The sequence below is a fragment of the Pan troglodytes genome, chromosome 16 (genome assembly GCF_028858775.2).
Source record: "Pan troglodytes isolate AG18354 chromosome 16, NHGRI_mPanTro3-v2.0_pri, whole genome shotgun sequence".
NCBI classification, from domain to species: domain Eukaryota; kingdom Metazoa; phylum Chordata; class Mammalia; order Primates; family Hominidae; genus Pan; species Pan troglodytes.
The window spans coordinates 73,239,660-73,262,371 of NC_072414.2; the positions used below are offsets into that span (position 1 = coordinate 73,239,660).

At 44.7% G+C, this 22,712-nt stretch overlaps 1 protein-coding gene across 10 annotated transcripts in view; it reads left to right on the top strand.

Moving 5' to 3' along the window:
• Positions 1-22,712, top strand: part of IL16 (interleukin 16) — a 147,112-nt gene that overhangs the window by 90,859 nt on the left and 33,541 nt on the right. For 6 of the 10 annotated variants that reach the window (XM_063793970.1, NM_001194930.2, XM_016927014.4 and 3 more), the window contains 4 exon segments: positions 5,892-6,000; positions 11,801-11,943; positions 15,703-15,813; positions 19,255-19,369. In XM_063793970.1, coding sequence (XP_063650040.1) covers positions 5,892-6,000; positions 11,801-11,943; positions 15,703-15,813; positions 19,255-19,369 — 478 coding nt within the window. 10 annotated transcript variants of the gene reach the window in all.

Consider the following 22,712-nt stretch of genomic DNA (forward strand, 5'->3'; position numbering starts at 1 on the left):
AAGAACTTGAGAAGTTTTAGATTTCTGGTTCCCAACCTTCCCCTCCATATCAGGAGATCTGTGGCCTCATCATCCCACATGACATGTGGCCATCCCAGAACCAATCTGCTGGGGCCTACTTGTTTATCCTCATGACTGGAGGATCAAAGCCTGTAGCCGTATGATCAATTCAACCACAGGAAATAAGCCTCAATCAGGAGGACAGTTGAATTCTATTTTGTGGTTCTCTTAGACTGGAGCAGCTATGGCATCTGAGTTCAAAGAGAAAATGGTAAGGTTTGGATGGAAGGGGAATGCAGTCAGCCAACTCCAGAAGCATCAAGCTTCTGTCATTAATGCCAGTGATGTCAGCCAGGGCTGGCTACATAAAAAATAAACACTCCTAACAGAGCAATGGAATTGTCATGATCTTTGGGGAGAAGTTTAGGCTTTGGAATCACCTTGTTTGCAGGACACAATGCCCCAGAATTCTCCATCTTCATTCTGGATCCATTCCCTGGTTGCATGAGAATCTTGTTTGTTTTTGTTCTTTTTCCCCATTTCTTGGAGTTGACTGTTTAGCCCTAGCCATTACATGACCAATCCTAACTTTGGAAAAAATATTTAAAGAGTTCTCTGGACAGTTGACCCCCTTTCTCGCTCAGTTGCCATGGGGACTGGCAGATGGAGAGACTGCTACCCAGGTAATTACGGGGTGTATCACCCACAGAACCTCTGCCCAGGGCCACAGTCTCTGATGAGAATAGGGAAAATGTGTTTAGAAATGATTTTGACAGCCCCTGACCTCGATGACAAATCCTCAGCTCTGACAGCAGCCCCACCTTGAGAGCAGAAACAGAAGAGTTCTGTTCTGTGTGCTGGGAGGGAGTCACACTGTGCAGACATTCGTGGGGCTCCTACAGAGAATCCTTTGATGAGAAACCTCTCCACCCAGGACATACTTGCCAGAGAGAGACCAGATGCTTTGTTCTTATGTAAGATGTTCTGACATGTGATCATTTGAGAGAGGTGCCCTTTAAACATAACCATCAGTTACTATTAAAAGTAAAGAGCTGAAAGTGATTTTAGAGATTGTTTAGTTCACCCCTCAGCTTTACTAAAGAGGAAACTGAGCCCAGATAATTGACAAGCTCAGAGTCATGAGAGAGTTAGTGCTGCTGGTCTCATGACCCTTTCTCTACTACTCATTTCTGATGAAGAAACTGTTTAGCTTGAACAATAACTTGAAATAGTCCCATAGTATAGATGAGTACTAGACCCTTGTTGGTGTCGAGAAAACAGAAGGTCCAAAAATGTGTGCACTGCCTCTGTTTCAGGAACCTTTAGGAGTCATATGGTTTTATATGTGTTTCATAGGAAATTGCTACTTAGACCTCAACTTGGGTCGAGATAGAACATTTCTATTCTCTCCTATAGTAGCCATCTAATGAGCCACTTCACACCACGGCCATGTTGAAGTGAAGCACGTCAATTTCACAAAACTGTCAAAGAACTTGATTATAGCCTAGTGAGATACACCTTACTGGAGCCTCCAGCTACTTCAGAGACTGGCTGCATGGCAGTGGGAAGGGAACAACCTTCTGTCATCTGTGTCTGAGATGGCTTTGGTTGGAGGATACAGACTTGTGAAGGAAGGAGAAGGACTCATCTGCATAGCCTTGCGCATGCACAAGAGGCTACACCTCCCTGCATGTGGAAACTGAGATTGCTGTTTCCAGGTGCCATGGAAAGAAGAGACTGAGCCACTGAAATGTGGAGAACTGAGGGGCCAGGTGGGGACCCAGTCAGTTCAGTGTCTTTTGGATAAGGCCTTCTACAGCCAACATTGAAACCCCCAGAGAAAGCTTTCCCTCTAACACGGCATTAAGTATTTACAGCTAATCTGGGTGGGCGGGGCAGGGAGAGGCTCCACTTCCTGTGATTCTCCTGCCATCAATTGGCTTTACAGGCCAGGCAATTTCCAACTGTGCCTTGGACTCAGGACTTACAAAGAGGATTAAAAGAAAGATGTTTAAAAATAAACAGGCTTTAAGTCTACCAATGTGACAATTGAAATAAATGTAAAAGTAATCATTTATTTTTGGTTTGATTCTAAAAGTAGTATATTCTCTCTATGGAAAATATAGAAAATACAGAAACATGTGAAAAAATAGTATCCATAATCCCATCACCCAAACCCACTCTTGCTAATTCATGAGAGCCAGACCTTGTGTTTCATGTCTGCTGTCACATCCTCAGTACTTGGAACAGTGCCTGGTACAGAGTAAGTGCTTAATAAACATTTGTTGAATGAATGAGTGTTACTGTTTTGGTATACTTATTTCCAGCCTTTTTGCCCTTTTTCTATGTATATTTTACATGATTGTAGTCAGTCATCATCATTAGATAATATCTTTTTTTAACTTACTATGATAACACAGGTATACCTATGTCACAACTCTTTACAAACTTTTTTTTTTTTTTTTTTTTTTGAGACGGAGTCTCGCTCTGTTGCCCAGGCGGAAGTACAGTGGCAGGATCTTGATTCACTGCAACCTCTGCCTCCCAGGTTTATGTGATTCTCCTGCCTCAGCCTCCCAAGTAGCTGGGACTACAGGTGCATGCCAACATGCCGGCTAGTTTTTTTGTATTTTTAGTAGAGACGGGGTTTTGCCATGTTGGCCAGGGTAGTCTTGAACTCCTTGAACTCCTGAGCTCCAGTGAACCCCCCAATTTGGCCTCCCAAAGTGCAGGGATTACAGGTGTGAGCCACCGCACCCGGACTCTACATTTTTAAAGGTGCTTAGTATTCGATGTATTGTGTACACATCATTTACTTATTTACTCTCATGCAGCTAGATATTTGAGATAAAATACAAATTTCAAAGATCCTTTGCACATAGGGCTTGCTCCTCATGGATAAGTAGACCAATTGGCTGTTTTACTAGGCTTCCTTATGCTCAATGGACCCAAAAAAATTAATAAAATCACATTTTATTTTTTACTTTCATAGTCTTACTGGATTACATAAAGAAGTTTTCACTTCTCAGTGCCAGAGGGAGGTCTTGAAATTAGAATCAGGACATTACCTTCTCAATCTACTGTAACTAAGAAATATCTTTTGCATATTGTGTTTTATGAAGCATTGAATTCAGAGAATGACTCATTATGCTAAGTTCTGGCAATACAGAGTCTCAAGAATTCAACTGAACTCAGCTACCTTCTCTATAGTCACTGCTTTCTCCCCTTTAAAAGAATTCCCTGGTTAGCCTGGTTATAGAAGGTAATTTTGTCCAAGTTAATATAGCACCATCTGCTGCTGAAAAGGAGTCCTTCAGGATGAGTTCTCTAGTTTTAAACATTGACTTGTTTAAGAAATAAAAGGGAATTGACATGTGGTTTCTTGCAGGATCCCCTTGTGTCAGAACTGGAAACAATCTTTTTCAAAAAGACTGAGTGGACTTCTGGCTCCAGTTGGCGACAGAGTACACTTGATTAACTCCTCCACCTGTTAGAAATTTCTATCAAAATTCAAAAGGAATATACAAATAGGGAGAAATGCATGTCAGAAACAGGAAACCATGGAAAGGGGCCAACACATTCTGGAACTCATGAGAACTTTCTGCACGACAAAGTGCAGGTGAGATTGGATTGAGGGAAGGGCTCATTAGCCTGCCATTGACCACATAAGAGGGAAAAGCCAAGGGAATGAGGGATTCCAGCAGAGCCCCTCAATACCTACTAGCTCACAGTGGCAGGGGCTGGAGCTGAGGGTGGGTTATTTGGCACACAGCGAGAGGCAAGCATAGATCCTCCCTCTGCTCTGGAAAATGCACCAGGTGCTGGGTTCTGCAAACCCTTGGCACATGAAATTAACCAGGCATTGCTAAGCCTGGCTTCTAAGAAACGCAGTTAAGTCAGTTAGGATAGAGTTATAATAGAGTGTCAGTGTCTCCAACAAACTATACCCTGAAACACTAAGTCCCAGAAAGCATTTAAGCCATCTAGTTTCCAAGTTGAGTAACCAATATCCAAAGATTCTATACTCAGCCAATCATTCACATGTGACAACCACAGAAAGACATCCCTCGACATGCAGATATTCAGAGAGCTTTTCTGAAAGAAAACACACACACAGACACACACACAGATGTACACACACACAGAGCATGTGCACACACATACAAGAATTATGGTAAAGTAATAAAACCAATATAACTCAAGAGTTAAGTGAAGATCATTGTGGCTAACAAAGTTACAAAATAGAATAATCAGCAAACAGCTTCAGGAAGAGAAATAAAGTAATTAATACCATCATCCTCATTATCACTCTCTATCCCTATACCCATCCCTAAAATCTCTGGATGAGGAGAGGGAAGAAAGTAAAAGTTGTCTCAAAATCTCATCTTAGATGAGGGAGAGTCATGTTTTCTGTTTCATTACTGACCCTGGTATGGAAATGAGTCCAAGTATGTTGTTTAATATACTGCTTACATACTCAATACTATAAAATATTTTCTAAATTATTAGTATAAAAAGAGAGCAAAGAAAATTTGATTGGCTAGTCACGATGACTCACGCCTGTAATCCTTACACTTTGGGAGGCTGAGGTGGGAGGATCACTTGAGCCCAGGAGTTTGAGATCAGCCTGGGCAACAGGATGAAACTCCGTGTCTACAAAAAATACATAAACTAGCTGGGCATGCTGGCATGCATCTGTAGTACCAGCTACTCAGGAGGCTGAGTGGGAGGATCTCTGGAGCCCAGGAGGTCGAGGCTGCAGTGAGCCGAGATCACACCACTGCACTCCAGCCGGACAACAGAGCACCACCCTGTCCTGACCTGCTCTCTCTCTGTCACTCGCGCACGCGCTCTCTCTCTCTCTCTCTGTCACTCGCTCTCTCTCTCTCTCTCTCTCTATATATATATTTGTGCATATACACACACACAACATGTGCACACACACACAAGGATTATGGTAGTGAGTAATAAAACCAATATAACTCAAGAATTAAGTCAAGATCATTGTGGATAACAAAGTTATAAAATAGAATAACAATCAGAAAACTTTCAGAAAGATAAAATAATTAATACCATCATCCTCATTATCAGCCCATATCCCTACACCCATCCCTAAAATTCCAGGATGAGGAGAGATATATAATAAATTAACGTATATATATTTGATTGATACAGCAAAGTAGAAAAAGGATAAGAGAACCATAAGCAAGTTTAACAATATTGATTTTTAAAAGCCCTAAATTAAATATTTGCATATAGTAATCAGCAATATAGTAAAATCATAATACCCTTAATAATGCATGGATAGTTCAATATTAAGAAATCCATTTATATAACATTCATTCCACAAATAGTTGCAAGTGCCTGTTATGTGCCAGGTATGCCAGAACAATGTAACTTGCTCGATCTTTCTCTCTAAAACATACCTGCCAGGCTCCCTATCCACATCGCTCTCTAGTTCTTTTCTTCAGAGCACTTATCATTCTCTGTAATTATCTTTCACCTTTATTTTGCTTGTTTATTGTCAGTCATCTTTCACTAAAATGCATTTTCTCCAAGATCAACATCCTTGTCTGTCTTGGTCACAGCTGTGTGCACAATGTCTAACAAAGAACTTGACATGTAATAGCTGAAGGATTCATTCAATTTGTGTCGCATTAGTTCACTATTAATGTAATCTATTCATTCAATATTTGTAATTAAACAAATGAATGTATGTCTGTGAGTGAAAGGATGATGGTGATTCTAAATCCCTGCTCTTATAGTACTTATCATTCAGTAGGGGAGACAGATAATCTGAGTACTTCTATGGTCAGTGTCAAAATCCAATTTTGCTAAGCACAGTTTTCTATTCTAACTTGCTGAATAAAAAGACGGCAATTGTTTTGCAGGAATCTTCCACAGCTTCCTCTCGAGAAAAGCCTGGAAAACTAGAAGCACAAAGTAGTAACTTCCTGTTTCCTAAAGCCTGCCACCAAAGGGCACGCAGCAACTCAACCAGTAAGTGTCTTCCCAACATGTCTTCAGGAACAGAGCTCAGCTGTTCCTGGATAGCAGGACTATTGGGAGGATAGCAGATCTCTTCTGGTCCAGTTGGAGTAAACTAGCATTGGAGTCTGCTCAGCTTCATAGTGTGTGCATGCTCTGGCTAGCCAGAGCTCTGTGTTGTCTAGCCAGCTCTCCTCATGGCTCCAAGTGCCATGCCGGAAAGACCTGGGTGTGGGGAAGAAGAGAACGGGCTTTACTCATGCTGTGTCTCCTAACATGCTCCTTGGTCTTGGGAAGGCTTCTGTCTCTTAGCTGCAACATGATGGAGGTTGAGGTTGGAAGATCTCATGATTTTTATTAGCTGAAAATAGAAGATGGCTAGTACAAAGTCAAGAAAATGTGAAGAATGCAATAATACAGAAAAACCTGAAGAAATTAAAATCACACCAAATCATAATATTAGAGATCATCTATGTTAACATATTCAATTATTTCCCTTCTATGCCTACATATGCTATAAAAAACTTCACACACGCATTTATTTATATATAACTATTTCAGGTCATCAGAAACTCTTGAAAACACCATTTTTTAGTGGATTCATGGTATTTTATTATATGAATTTATGAAATCTAGTTAACCAACTCCCTATTATTAGATATTTATAAAATCTACTTAACCAAATCCCTGTTATTAGGTATTTAAGTCATTCTCAGGTTTTAACTAGTCTAATCAAGTTGCTGAATAGGTACATGAGATTTTGTCTGAGTTTGTGATGATCTTTCAAAGAAAATACAGAAGGCAGTGGCCTGGTTAAGAGCTCACATTTGGGAGCTAAGGCACTTGGATCTGGGTCCCGCTTCCAGAACTAGTGACCTATGTGATCTTGGGCAAGTCCCCTCTGAGTCTCACATGATTCTACTGTATGATGCACCATCCTTAGTGATTTCCTATTATTGGAAATAAAAATATTTTTAAAAAGTTACTTGCTTTTTTATCATCAATTTTTACTTATTCTAGCATAATTTTCTAGAAATGGAATTTGGGGTCAAACGATAGATGTAGTTTAAGGCTTTTTATCTGTATTGCCAAATTTCAGTAGCTAATATTCTTTCAATAATATATATGAATACCTATTTCTTCAATCATAGCTCACATGAGATTATGATTTTTGATAAATATTTGCTTTACAGCAATTTACAGATTTACAGGTTTTTCTCCTTTCCCTTTCTCCCTCACCCATTCTTTGCTTTTTTACTGTTTTGTTTCGCAACCAAGACCAGCTATACAATTGGTAGGACTCACTGTAAAATGAAAAGGCAGGATTGCTGTTCAAAAAATATATGAATAATTTCAAAAAGGTAGAAGAAAATCTTTGAACCAAGTTGGGATTCTTCAATCACAGGGCCCCAGGTGACTGTGCAGGCCACGTGCCCCTGAAGCCAGGCCCTCTTGCCCCCCTGGGAGCTGAACCCCTCAGAGCTCCCTGGCTCCCTGGCATCCCCAGGGCTCCCTGGCTCTCTGGCTTCTGATTGAGCTCAGTCAATGACAGGCATCAATGGAGGACTGGCAGGGGGAAGAGAGCCACCAGGGTGTTTCGTCCCCTGCTCCCCCACCTTGGTGCTGCAGTGCTGGTGGTGGCTGTGCCCCTCTATGACAGTAAGTTGTGTCAGGGTGGCCTGTCGTTTCCAGTGCCCACTGGGCTCTGGTAACACTGTTTCCCCACCTTACTCCTTCAAGCCTGGGGTGGTAACAGTGTCTGGTACCTCAATAGGCCTCGTTATTTTTCTAACCCGGCCCACCCCTCTGTGTATGGCTCCTTTACCCAATTCTCAGAATCCCAACTGAGTGTGCCTTTTGTTTCTTCCCAAACCCTGATTGATACACTGATAAAAATAGATGGAAAAAAAAAAAGTACCTAGGCTGGCTGCCACAGCTTCTGCCTGTCATTCTAGCCCTTTGGGAGGCTGAGGCGGGAGGATCGCTTGAACCCAGGAGTTTGAGATCAGCCTGGACAATATAGTGAAACCATGTCTCTACAAAAAATTTTTTTAAAAAAAGAAAACCCACTAGGCATGATGGCTCATACCTGAGGTCCCAGCTGGTAGGAGGATCCCTTGAGCCTGGGAGGTTGAGGCTGCAGTAAGCCATGATTGTGCCACTGCACTCTGGTCTGGGCAACAGAGTGAGAGCCTGTCCTGCCCCCCCGAAAAGAGTACCTCTTCATACAGGTGAAGTTAAACATTCCTTCATTTATTTATTTTGTTTTTGGTGAGTTTGCCTATTCTTTACTGAAATAATCATCTTTTTATCATTAATTTATAAAAAGCCTCTTGGTTAAATTAATATTTGACGTCATACTTGTTGAAAATACTTTCTCCAGTTCATTGCTTTTATTTTAATTTTTTAACATTAAGATGTTTTAATCTTTATGTAATCAAGTTTACTGATCTTTTCTTTTTTAATGTGAAAGTTACTTCCACATTCAGATAACTATTAAGTCTGTGACTATATATACTTCTAATTTGTAAATGATTTATCTTTTTTCCCTCAAATTTACTGTATTATCTGTAGTTTATTTTTGGTGTTTGATGTGATGTAAGAATCTAGGTAGATTTTTTTTTTCTAAATGAATAGAGAATTATTCTAGCATCACTTATTTACAATCAGTTCCTTTTATTTTGCCTTTTTTGTTTGTTTTGTTAATCTCATGCAAACGATATGCAGTTAGGTCCCTGAAAGCAAATTTGGCAATTTTTTTAAGAAGAGAAGCTCAAGGCCGGGCGCAGTGGCTCACGCCTGTAATCCCAGCACTTTGGGAGGCTGAGGTGGGTGGATCACCTGAGGTCAGGAGTTCGAGACCAGCCTGACCAACATAGAGAAACCCTGTCTCTACTAAAAATACAAAAGTAGCCGGGAATGGTGGCACACGCCTGTAATCCCAGCTACTCAGGAGGCTGAGGCAGGAGAATCACTTAAACCTGGGAGGCAGAGGTTGTGGTGAGCCGAGATTGTGCCACTGCACTCTAGCCTGGGCAACAAGAGTGAAACTCCATTTTAAAAAAAGAAAAGAAGCTCAGATAGTTGAAATCAGTGTTATAGATCATATTTATTTTTACTTAGCTCTTTTTATGCTTTTTATTTTGATGATTCCTTGCCATTTGTTTGTTCTTGGCCTCTTGCTATAATGATTGTGAAAGGTTTATTTAATTATTGTCTCTACTTCTGATTTCCTTTAAGTTTTAATTAATTACCCAATTAAGTTTAATCAATTAATTAATATCTGACATAACATTTTCCAAATTGTCCCCCTCATGAAAGATGAAGAAGTTAGCTTGGTGTTATTCATCCCTTTTCCATGGATTTTTCCATTTTGTAATTCAACATAACTTTATAAACTCATGACAATATGTAGCTCTAATATAGCTTTTTTGTATATAATCATGACAATATATAGCTCCCCTTTCAAAAACTATTTTGTTTTTTTTGTTTTTTGTTTTTTTTTTGCATTGGGTTGTAATAACCAGCTTTCAGTTAATTCACTTAATACTCTACACTTAACTGGTTTAAACTTCCCCCAATGGAGATGATAATTTTGGTACATTTCCTAGTTGGCTGGAGTGCGTCAACAAGCAATGTTCTGAAACAGTGGGCCGAAGTGGGCACAGAAATCGACCCCAGACCAGGGAGAGTTTTGGAGAACCCACTCTGTCCTGACTCTGGTCTGTGTCCCCACAGATCTGAATGCCTAGTGGGAACTGGAACCCCCACACAAGTGGAGCTGGGTGTGGCCTGAGCAGTTGCACTGGGCTCTCCTGTGGCTCTGAGGTCAAGTTGATCTGCTCTGTGAACCATTCCAAGTTGGCAGCCTGTTTGTTCATCCTCATTCCCTCTGAACCCAAACCATGCACCACTGGCCACCTTCAAGTCACAGGTCACCCTTGCACTGCTGTGGATGGAGAGAATGCAGGGAGACTGGGATTCTGGAGGCTGAGGTCATGCCTCAGACTGTTTCTTCACTGATCCGGAACCCTCTGGGCTTCCATTTCCTCACTGATAGAGGAAGGAGTAACTCCAGCAGGGTTCCCAAAGGACAAATGACGAGCCGCCTGCATCATCTGCACAGGCTGACAAACATACAGGTTTCCCCAGACCCGAAACGTGCAGATATGGATCAATAGGTTGGGTGGAGCACTGAAATCTACCTTTCTATTAAACACTCCGGATAAATATAATGCACAGGCAGAGTTAGCACTAGAGGATGTCTAGCCTCTCCTCTCACCCCCCTTTCTTGATTCTGTGTCCTCTCTTTGCAGCGTGTGGTTTTCTGAATCTTCTGGCTTCCTCTCCCTCCTGGTCCATCTGGGAGCAGTTGGTCCCTGTAACTCAGAGAGGGCCACCTACTCGCGCTGAGGCAGCTGCTGGGAGCAGCTGTTCTTGCAGGGGCAGGTTTCCCCAGCCACCCTCTGGGCCCCGATGGACCAAAACCTCTCCCTTCTTCACCTTGTCTTTGTTCCTTTCCTCATCCCCCTTTAGGGATCTCACACCCTCAGGGATACCACTCCTCTTTTCTTCTCAAGCTACCCTGGCCAGTGGCTTCCTCTCTTCAGCCTATAAATAAGCTTAAGTCTTTCCCATCCTGAAAATAAAAGCAAACCCAACCCTGCTCCATCCTGTGTTTCGTTTGAACTACCACCAATCTTACCTTTTCCTCTAGGGGTATTTTTCACAAAAGCCTGTCCATTCACTCGAGCCTCACTTGGCCCTCAGGATACTAGGCAAACCCTGCCCCTCTCCTGGCCTCTAGAATGGAACTGCCCAACACATTAGCCACATGTAGTCTTGAGCACTTGAAATGTGACTTATTCAAACAGAGATGTGCAGAAAGTATCAAAGACCCACTGGATTCAAAGACTAAGTGCAAGAAGAAAAGGATGTAAAATATCTCACTAATAATTTTACATATTATTTATATGTTGAAAGAACAATAGATATAACAGACCAAATAAAATATATTATTAAAATTAATCTCTCCTGTTTCTTTTCACTTTTTAAATGTGGCTACTAGAAAATTTTTTAATTACATAGGTGGCTGGCATTGTATTTCATTTGGGAAGCACTGTTATAGACAATGACAGCTTAAATCAGATCATCTGTGAAGGTTTTCCCAGCTGGATGTGGTAGGGTAGGGAGGTAGGGTAGAGTTCCCGGTTGGATGAAAGGAAGTCTGTGGTTTCCACAAAGTAGAGGAAGCCTGTCGCTTTGCATTTTTGCAGATATCCAAAGAATCAAGAGTTGTCTCCGTGTGTGTGTATCCCTGTGTGTGAGTGCCTGTGTAAGAGGCAGTCAGATAGGATCTCCCCTGCCCCTGTTCCTACTGGGTCTCGCCTGTTTGTGCTTGTCCTCGGAAACCTTTGTGTTTTCCTCCTTTCTCTCCTTGGTTGGGATTGAAAACACCGGGGCCTGGATCTGATGCAGCATTGTGGTTTCTGAGAGCTCAGCACACTGATTGACTTGCAGGAAATGCCTGTCAACTCTTGTTGCCTTGAATGGAGGTAAAATGGAAGTGAGAGTCCCGTCTGCACCCTGCAGTACAGACAGCATGCGTGGAGATCATGACAATGCTGCTCATGTCTTCCGCGGCTACCTCTCCCCACCACGCACCTGGCACAGGGTGTTAAGTGGTTTACAGTCACACTGGCCCCTGGCTAATGAGGGGCTGGCAGTTGGTGGGGGCTGATATTGTTCTTAGTTGAACTTCGCATTTTGAGAGCACAAATGATTTCTTGCTGTTTTTCCTCTTCTGGTTTAGGTGTTAATCCCTACTGCACAAGAGAAATTGATTTTCCAATGACCAAGAAATCTGCAGCGCCCACAGACAGGCAGCCTTACTCTCTCTGCAGTAACAGGAAGTCCCTCTCTCAACAATTGGACTGTCCAGCAGGAAAGGCTGCGGTAAGAATGGAAGGAGGGAAACTCGGAGAAGAGTTTCTCCCGGGGAGAAGGGAGGGGCCCAACATTAACAGTGGCTGAAGAGGCCTTCCCAGTAGTTTTTTTGTCCGCAGAACTACAGAGGAGAGGGTCTCGCTTAGTAGCTGCAAGAAGGTACAACCATCTCTGGGCTGAGAACCGCATTAGAAATGGTCATCCATTGAGCGCCCCCTTGTGCCAGGCACTTGCAACTGCTGCCACGTGTGTGCTATTAAGAGCTAACATGTAGAGAACACGGCACGCGGGGGGACCCTGAACTATGGCTTTGCGTGGATCGCTTTATTTCATCTGCACATACTCCTAAGAGGTAGAAGAGGGAGCTACAGCTTGGGCAAGTTAAAGGATTTATGCACATTCACACTGTTGAGGAGAAACAGCTGGGACTTCAAGTCTGATCTTTATGACTCTGAAGCCTGTGCAAAAAGGCTTTTCACTCCTATAATCCAGTGACCTGCTTTACCAACATTGCCTCTAATTCTTAAAACAAGCTTAGAAAGGAATATGTTGTTAGCCCCATTTTGTAGTAGGACACTGAGGCTTGGCAAAGTGAGTAGCTGGGTTTATGCATCTTAAAACCTATAGGACCAGAATTTAAACTGCCCTGTGTGCTCCTCAGTCCATGACCTTCCCACTACAGGTGTCAGCTTGCAGGCAGAGAGCTAAGCAGGTATAAAGCACAGTGTACCCTACACACGTCCCACCAGCTTGCCTTTCAGCCCCAGCCAAAGCACGCTGTGCCGCACGCTGCCACTTTTGGTCACACAGCGCCCTCTGTCTGTAGCATCTCACCCCTCCTTCTCTGATCTCTATCTCTAGAAACTGCCCCAGCCTTCAAAAACCTTCCTAAGGTTCCCTTTCGCCTGGGAAAGCTCCTGATCTCTCCAAAGGCGTGGACTTCACATTTTCCCAAATGCCCATCAGGAAGCAACTGCACTCCTCTCACAGTGCTCACCCAGCCTGTCTTGTGAGTGTCATTTATGTTAGCATTTCATCTCACCAACTGACTCTCCCAAGGAGGGTCTCCACGGTCAAGCAATGTTTCCCTGCATAGTACATAATAGATGCTCAGTGAATTTCATCCCTCTCTTCCCTTCCTTTCCTTGAGTCAATGTGTTTTTCATTCCCAAACTGGGAGTGTGGTGTCCCAGTGTTAGAAGAAGGTGGCTTCCCTGGTGCCACCCTGAGCTGAGAACTTTCCCAGTCCCTGGTTTTCTGCACATCTGGGGTCATACAGGAGTACACCGGAGCCCTCCAATATCTGCAGCCAGCGCTGGGTCCCTGAGGATTGGGCTAGCGGGTACTTCCTGGGGGAAGCTGCTTCCTGTCTTTGCTGCCTCATGCACTAGGATCCAGGTCCTTGGGAACAGGAGGCCTACGTGGCCAGCAGGGATGGGCTAAAGATCAGCCGGTAGTAGCTGCCTGGGAGGCTGTGCTGAAAAGAATTGAGGGGTTACATTCCACCAGGAAGGAGTGCTTCAGGAGATTGGCAGTGTTTTGGGGACAGGAGTGGGAGACTCAGTTATTCCCTCTACTCAACTCCTCAAAGTTTAGGAGGCAATTAGACACTACGTTAGTTGGAGACAGAACCAATAAGAGATGTATAGATAGACACACATACACAGACACACATACACAGACACACACACACACACACACACACACACACACACACAGAGCGAGAGACTGATCATAATGAATTGGTTGGTTTATGGGATTATGAAGGTAGGCAAGTTCCAAGATCTTTAGCATGAATTGACAAGCTGGAGACCCAGGGGAGCCTATGGTTTAGACCTAATCAGAGTCTAAAGGCCTGAGAACCAGGAGAGCCAATGGTGTGGTCCCCATCCAAAGGCCAGCAGGCTCAAGCCCAGGAAGAGCTGATTTTTCAGTTGGAATATGAAGACAGGAAAAAGGCTGATGTCCTAGTTCAAAGGCAGTCACGCACAAAGGATGCTTTCTAACTCAGGGGAGGTCTGTCTTTTCTCTATTCAGGACTTCAGCAGATTGGATGAGGCTCACCTGCATCAGGGCAGGTGATGTGCTTTGGCTACAGATTTAAATGCTCATCTCATTCCAAAGCACCCTCATAGACACACACAGAATAATGGTTGACTAAATATATGGGCACCCATGTGGCCCAGTCAAGTGGACACAGAAAATTAACCACCACGGATGTCCATGCGTGATTTCACATTGTCTTCATAACAGCCCTCCAAAGGAGGAGGAGAGGGAGTTATCAGAGGAAGGTTGTTTCTGGAAGAGAAGAAGAGAAAGTGGGATCCACAGTGGACGGGAAGGCCAGGGAGTGGCTTACAGGACCTGGGTATTTCCTGGGTGACTTTGGAGAGAGCGGCCCATCAGGTGTGGGCAACTGCAAGCCAACAAGAGAGAGGCTGATCCAGAGAAGAGCAGCTCGTTATCCAGGGAATGCTAGTAATAAAGAAAACATGCATTCCATGTTCGCTGCCTGCCAGGCATGAGGCGATGTGTTTTACATAGATTCATGTATTTGTTACCCAAACAGCTATACAGCCAAGGGAGTACAACCCAAAGAGCTAAGTACTGTTAATATCCACCTTTGACAGATACAGAGGCCAGGCTGAGAGAAGTTAAGTGGCCTTCCGAAGGTCATCTAATTCATAGCAACAGGATGGATATGAACACAGGCAGCTCAGAGCCCATGCCCTGCTGCTTCCTCTGCCCAGGTGGCATGGGGACAGCATGGGCCTGGGAGTCAGCAGCCCGGGATCCTGGTTCTGCCTTGCGGCATCTCCGATATCAGAGAGCAGGGAGCAAGCAGCTACCTCCACATTCACAGCTGATGTGTCTGCTTTCGTGGACATGCAGGAAGCACAGCCTTCAGCCCCAGACTCTTTCCAAATATTAAATGCTGAAAGTAGCAAACAGTCTTAGAATTTATAATAATGACAAGAAACATTTCTAAGGCACTTGCTATGTGTCGGGCACCGTTTTAAGCACCCGCATAGATTTATTCTTCAAAACGACACTATTAGATAGGCCCCATTAGGACCATGCTTTTACAGCTGAGGAAACTGAGGTAGAGAGGGCTAAGTCACTAAGCTAAGGTCACCCACCAGCTGATAATGGGCAGAGTCAGAAGAACCCAGACAATGGGGTTCCCAAGTCTAAGCTCTCACCACTAAGCCGTATTTCCCCTCTGCAGGGCGGCTTCCTGTGGCACACAGCTCTGGTTCTCATTCACGAATAGTTAAGCCCGTCTGCCTACCCCAAAATTACATTCTGAGTTTTGAAGTCTTTGGGCTCCGCCCCCTTGCCCACCACCTCCTGCCTGGCACAAGGGGAGTTCTCAGTAAATGTGTCTTGGATTGAACATAGTCTCAGGGCGTTCTTGGTAGCTGGCTTCCCAAATTCTGCCTGAGACCTGGCTTATGAGGACTTGTCCTGGAGGCAGCGTGTTCTGTGATGTTAACCTGGGCCCTACTTCCTTGACAAACCTTAGTGAGCCTTTTGGCTGCTCATCTACATCAGGCTCAGCAAAGCAGGCTCCTAGAACCAAGGAAGTCCCTCCCCACCATAATCCTACCCACACCCCACTAACCACATTCTGGTTGTTACGCTGCCTGCCCTTAGGAGAAAGAGGACTTGGTTCCTCTCTTTGGCTGGGCTTTTCCCCTTCCTTGTGAGGCATGTGCTGCTGTCCTATGTGGCTAATCTTCTGCCTACTCTGGTTCCTTGTTGCAGGGAACTTCGAGACCAACACGGTCCCTGAGCACAGCTCAGCTCGTGCAGCCATCTGGGGGCCTCCAGGCTTCAGTCATCTCCAACATCGTGCTGATGAAGGGCCAGGCTAAGGTGAGAAGGGATTGTGGCCAACAGGAAGTCCCGGGGGGCAGCACCAGTCTCCAAGGAGCTGCTGTGTCCAGGGAAGGATGGGAATAGGACTACTGGGGTGTCCTGGCGCATCAGAAGAGACAAACACAAGAGTGGCTAGTCTTAAAACTCACACCTGGCTGAGTCCAAGCAGCACACATTTTTCTAATTAAACAAAGTGATCGTTTTCTTGTAAAGGATGCCAGTCCCTGCCAGCTGCCTTAGCACTTTCAAAGCTTGTTCTCTAATTCATTCCTGGCACAGTAGTTTCCAGGACTTAATTTTACCTGATACATAAATCCAAATTGTTTACATAGATTTCTGGATCCTGAGTTTACCTCTGCCATTCAGATGTTGGCATAATAAAGCAGGGACCCATATATTAATTTATAAAAACATATGCTACCTACTACATGTGGGAAATTCAATGGTTGATAGTGCTTTTGGCTGTCAATTGTAGCATCTGGAAGAGTCAGAACTAACTCTACCTCTCTCAAGATGATGAAACATCATACTGATCTCTGCTTCACAATGGAGATATATCCAAAGGGGATACAAAAGTATTGGTGGTGATGGTGAGATAGGGGGCGTACACAGGTTTGCACTGCTCCCAGAACATGCCACGTTGTGCGTGAGGTTGACTGCAAAGCTCTCAGGCCAGCCCAAGCAACCCAGGTGCTAAAGTAATGGAAGGGTGGTTTCTTTATGTAATATAATTTTTTGTGTGGTGTGAGGGGAGGACCTAATTGCTACTTATGGTCTGTCCAGGGGGAGGGGCCCCACCATACACCTCAAGTCCTCTTTCCCTCCATCTCCTGTTCCTTCTGTCTGCTGGGAGCTTAGCAGGAAATAAAAAAGAAGAGAGACATGAGAGATGCTGGGACGAATGCTCCTCTGATCACAAGGGAGTAACTGTCTTCTATGCTGACTTTCTCTGAAGGACCCATTTTCTGATTAGTAAATCATGATGCTTTTTCCCCTTCAATTTAGGTAGTAGTATTTTTTTGAATTGACTTTTAAATTGTTTGCAGTGCCCAAACGAAGGTGAAATGGTAAACGCCACCAAAACTCATGTGAAGATGACCAAAAATGGTTTAAGTTATCTTGGTGTGCACAAAATGTGCATTCACTGAGTAATCTTTATGAGGCCGGGGGGTGGAAGAAGATGAATCATTTGATATAGAAATCCTCATGTACAGAGCAGTGATGATGAGTTCAGAAATAAAGCAGGCTTCCCACTATCTGGCGATAAAACCTACACCCCAAGATCTCATCACTAACAGGATGACAAGTAGCAGTGAAGCAGGGGGAGGAGGAGTTAGAGCCAGAGGGATCAGCAAGTGCTTGAGGTAGAGTCAAAAGCAAATCACACAATAAAACCAGCCACCAAAACCCGGGCATTGTGCTATGGGCTTTGCAACCATAACTCCTTTAATCCCCACAACAACCCTCCTATTATCTCCCTTTTATAGAAGTGCAGCCGGGCGCACTGGCTCACGCCTATAATCCCAGCACTTTGGGAGGCCTCCTGTTTGAGTCCTGGAGTTGGAGACCAGCCTGGGTAACATAGTAAGACCCTGTCTCTACAAAAATAAAATAAAATAAAATAAATAAAATAAAATAAAATAAAATAAATAAAATAAAATAAATAAAATAAAATAAAATAAAATAATTAACCCGGTGTGCTGGCACGTGCCTGTAGTCCCAGCTGCCCAGGAGGCTGAGGTGGGAGGATTGCTTGAGTCCGGGAATTTGAGGCCACAGTGAGCTGTGATAGAGCCACTGCACTCCAGTCTGGGCAGCAGAGGGAGACGCTATCTCTAATGAATATCTCTGTGTGTATGTGTGTATATAGATATGGAGACGGGGGACCTGGGAGGTTGCAGGACTCGTCCAAGTTCACTTGGTTAGTGAGGAGCCGAACCAAGGCAATGACCCCAGGCTGTCTGACCCCTGGGCCTTGTTCTTAACCATGATGCCATCCTGAGTCCCCAGGATGGGTGAGACTTTGAGTCTAGAGCCGCTGTCTCAGCCAGGACAAGGCTAGGGGCCCGTGGAGGAGCCCTGAAGGGGCTCCTACCTCACCTTTTCCTAAGCCTGTGCTACTCCCGGACACCATTTGTCCTGCCCATCCTGGAACACACACCACCTTCACCAGAGGCTTAGAACAGCTGCTTATCCCCACGGCTCTCCCACTGACTCCCTACAGTGTCAAGAAGATGGAGGACAGCGTGTTGTCTCTGTGGCACGGGGTGATGCTCCTAATCAGCGGAGCGGCTCTGGCCTAAAGTAAACTGCCCATGAACAATGGTTCTGTTACAGCAGTGACCATCACTTTAAAGGGTCTGTCTAGGAGCCAAGCTACTGGCCACTGCCTGGCATGCTTGTACGTTGGACCCAAAAGCCTGGCCTCCAGGTGCATTTATGCCTTTATCCTGTAATACGTGCTTCTTGAGCACCTGCCTGAGGCCAGACACAGAAATAAGATGCATTTACTGTCTTCAGAGAGCTTATAGTCTAGAAAGCTGCTTATTAGACTCAAGCTATGCCCTCTAGGGCGGCATGGGGTACCTTAGTCCTCAACAAAATTGAGCAAGTCACATGGATTTCCTTTGCTGCTTTTCAGGTCTGCCAGGCCATTCTGTGAACTCACTGGCCGATTTGCAGGGGAAGCTGTGCCCACCCTCCCTTCTCTTCCTGCTGTAGACCTCACTCAACCTTTCCCGGGACTTATTCCTGTTTGGCCTTCTCTACTGCCTTCTGGCTGCTCCCCAGCTGGAACTATCTGCTGAGCTATGAGTTTCTTCTCCCAGAGCCACCTGCACAATTCCAGGATATGTTTGTTGGCTCATGGGAATCACTTAGGACAATGGCAGATAGAGCAGGTGCAGGAGGGAGAGCACGTGATTGGAGGGATGTCCTTGAGAAGGGGATTGAGAAGGCCTTTGGTGGGAGAAGGGCTACATTGTAAAGCTGCTACTATTATTACTATTGTTGGTATTTTTATGATTGTTGCTAGGCATTTTACTTTCAAACACAACCCTGTGAGTTAGGTAATATCATTATTATTTTAAAAGGAGGGAAACTGAGGTTCAGAAGCAGAAAGTGATTGGCCCAGGATTGCCAACTGGAGGGACAGAGCCAGGGTGCTGGTCTCCATCCAGCCTCCCTCTGTGTGGGAAGCATCAGATTCCCGCGAAAGCTCCAGACACTACCCAGCCCAGGCTGGCCTTCATGCCGCTGCTCTTCCTATTTTTGTTGTTGTTGTTGTTGTTGTTGTTGTTGTTAACCTCTGAGACCAAAGCCACCTTCTCTCCTTCCCAATCCCTTTGTTCAGGGCTGAGGCAGGCCCTCAGAAGGCATCAGCCCAATGAGAAGCATGGAATACTACCCCTAAATCAGACCTTCTCTTTTTTTCCCCAGGGTCTGGGCTTCAGCATCGTTGGGGGAAAAGACAGCATTTATGGCCCCATTGGGATTTACGTCAAAACCATTTTTGCAGGGGGAGCAGCAGCAGCCGATGGAAGGCTACAGGAAGGTAGGCTTCCCAGCCCTTTTCAGACCATGGTGGAGGAATCAGAAGCAGAATCCAGAATTGCTGGGGCCATAGAAGATGTTGGGAATGCAAAATGTGTCTTGAGTTGTCAGGATACGGCCAGCATGCATCCTGGGGTCTGCAAGCAGTGGGGACACAGCTCCCCCGAGGGGGTCTTCGTTATGACTGGCAGGTTGGTTGTGCATGTTTGCACATTTAGCCCCTGGCACCATTACCCCTTAGCTGGTCTTGGGGCCAGCCTGGGTGGGATTGAAGTCTGAGGGGTCTGTTTCTGACCCTTCCCTCCTCTCACCCATTCTCTCGGCTGTCTTTCCCTTTCCATCCAAGATCCTGTCTCAGTTGCTGGGATCCGTTAACACCCCCTCTCCTTCATTCTCCCTGTCCTTCCTAACCCACAACCATAGGGAAACCAGGTTCAATGCTTCCAACCCTTGTAACGGTTGAGTCTGATAAACATTTGCTAGGAGCCTACTGAATCCTAGGGTCTAGGAATACAGAGAGAAACAATCAGGCATGATTCCTGAAGAGCTCGTGATCTGCCACAGGGACCCTCTCTTCCACTCCCCACCCACCTTTCTTCCATCAACCCACCCCCTCTCAACTCTTTCATATCCTCACAAGACAGAAGCCTCATCCATCCTGGGAGTGAGGGGCCGGGGAAACAGAGCTGCCTGTCTTCTTGTCCTGTAGAGTCAGGGTTCCCCCCACCCCCACCTCCACCCTAAAGTCATGCATGGATTATTGAGCAACAGGTTTGGCCCAAAGAAATTGCCAGGTTTCAACTCAGGAGGCAAAGTTCAGGGGCTGGAAGTCACAGGGCAGAGAGTACCCACTGCAGGCCAAGGACTGGGCCATACACCAGAGGTCTGAAGAGAAGTGACTTCATAGCATTTTCACTCTTCTCTGTCAGCTCGCTTTCTATAAGCTATGCTGGGAGCCTAACCACCTTTAATCATCTAACTTGTTTAGGGCAGGGTAGGCACACTACAGTCTGTGGGCCAAATCTGGCCCACCGCCTGTTTTCAATATCTCATGAACAAAGAAAGGTTTTTACATTTCTAAATGGTTGAAAATTTAAAAGTGTTTTTGATTATTTTATGATATGTGGAAATGAAATGAAATCCAAATTTTAGTATCCATAAAAAAGCCTTCTGGGGACTCGAGCACGCTCATCCACGTACCTGTCATCCAGGGCTGCTTTCATCTCAGCAGGGTGCCCCCATCTCAGCCTCACAAAGTGCTGGGATTAGAGGTGTGAGCCACAGTGCCCAGCTAGAAAAAGAAACCTTAAAAGAAACCAGAGAAAAAGGATGGATCATATACAATGGAACCATGATTAGGTGACAGCAGATTCATCAGTAATGACCAGGTCCAGAAGTCAGTGTAAACATAGTATTTATATCTGAGTTGCTTGGTGCAATGTTGAATTCAGAGAAAGCGCTCCCTGTTTGTGTATTGAACAAATTGAAAGAAAGGGAGAAAGTGGTTTTCTGTTCACATAGAAATGGATTTTATGTTACAGCATAGTGTGGAGTGGTTGCAGCTCACAAAGGTTAAAACTTTTACCATCTGGGTCTTTACAGAAAAAGTTTATCAACCCGAGCACTATGCAGAATTACACATACAGATTTTAGGGTGTGGGCAATGGCGAGCCTTTGAAGGTTTTTATACTATGGGAGGGACCTGCTGTGACCAGGGTTTTCAGAGGCTTCAGGAAGCAGAGTGTAGGATGAAGTGGGCCATTGTGAGCCCCAGGCTCCAGCTCCAAGGACTGCCCAGAGGCGGTAACCCTGGGAGGAGAAGGGAGCAGATGAGAGAAGTGACAGAGCCTGAGCAGAGGTCGCAAAGGGCGGGGCGGGTCAGAGAGAACTGGAAGGTTTCTGGTTTTAGTAAACTAGAGAAAGACATTGCCTTATATAGAGGAAGAGGCACTGGAGGAGGAGGAGGAAAAGGAAGGCAAACCAGGATGTGTAGGTTTGAGTGGCAGAAGGGAGAGCGATGTCCCTGGATGACCACGAGATGGCGCTGTCCAGCAGGGAAATGACATCCGTTCTCTCTCCGTTCAGGGAGTTAGAAGTGAATGCAGACATTTGGGGAACATGGACATTAGAAAAACAGCTGAAGTTACCAAGCAGTTGACGGGGGGGGGGGGGGGGGAGGGGAGGGGAGGGCCCAGATGTAGTTCTAGGGGAATAGCTAAATCAAGAGGGTGGTGGAGAGGAAATGTCAAAGAGAGGAAAAAAGAACAGTGGGATCAGAATTGGGAGTGTGCCATCATGTGTTTTATTATCGTTTGTACTTTTCTGTGTTTAAACAAAGGGGTGGGGGAAGGGTTGAAGTGGCAAGAAAAGAGAATATTGTGTTTTGTTCTCTTTCCTGAATGTAAGCCTGCCCAAGCCAACCTTTTTATTTTTTCTGAGCATTTGCCTCCCTTAATTAACAGCAATCATAAAAATTGAAGATTTCAATGAGTCAAGACTCTCAGCTAGTATATGATCCCTGATTCTAGCCTCAAACATTGACCAAATCATCTTTTGTAACTTCTTTTAAAAGTAAATATTTGAATCTTGAATTCAGGGCAAATACATTAGTTGCAACAAAAGTTTGGTGTACAGATCAAGGCTACTAATGTTTTACTTTTATTCCCCTTCCAAGAAACTATTGTGTAAGATTTATTTGGCAAAACCTAATCAGCCAGCTTTTACCAGATATAGCCAAATAAGGACAGGACATTCCAAAAAGCCCAGAGCTGGGCTGTGTGGCCCCAGTAAGATGGACATTCTAATAACTTAAAGAGAAGTCTAGCCCCTTAGGTAATTAAGAATGGACATTCTGAATTTTTGTTGTCTATCCTTCTTTCAGCACACATGTAATTATATTCTGATGTTTTAAATGTATCTATTTTCCTTCCCAGACTTGGAGTCCAACAATGACAAGGACTGGTTCCTTTTATTTTTCACTTTGGCTCCAGCAACCTAACAGACGGAACTGATTTGAATACTCTCCCCACCCTGCCTCCAGCCCCTGTTTCCAATACGTAGACTTGTGAAATAATATAGCACATCCAAAATCAAAATAAAGACGTGGAAATGCCCAGCTGCTAAGAAACAAAGAAACAACTTTAAATCTAAGAATGGCAGACTCAGGGGTTGATGATGTGGCGGGGAGGGCTGCTGGATGCTTATAGACCTTAAGGGCTGGAACTCAGATTTGAATGCCCACATGGGCAGAGGGGACAGAGCCTTGGGTCCATGTGAGGCTCTGAGAACCTGCACACAGCCTTGATAATGAAAGAGTTTCCCCTCAGTAAAGCCAACAGGCCCCA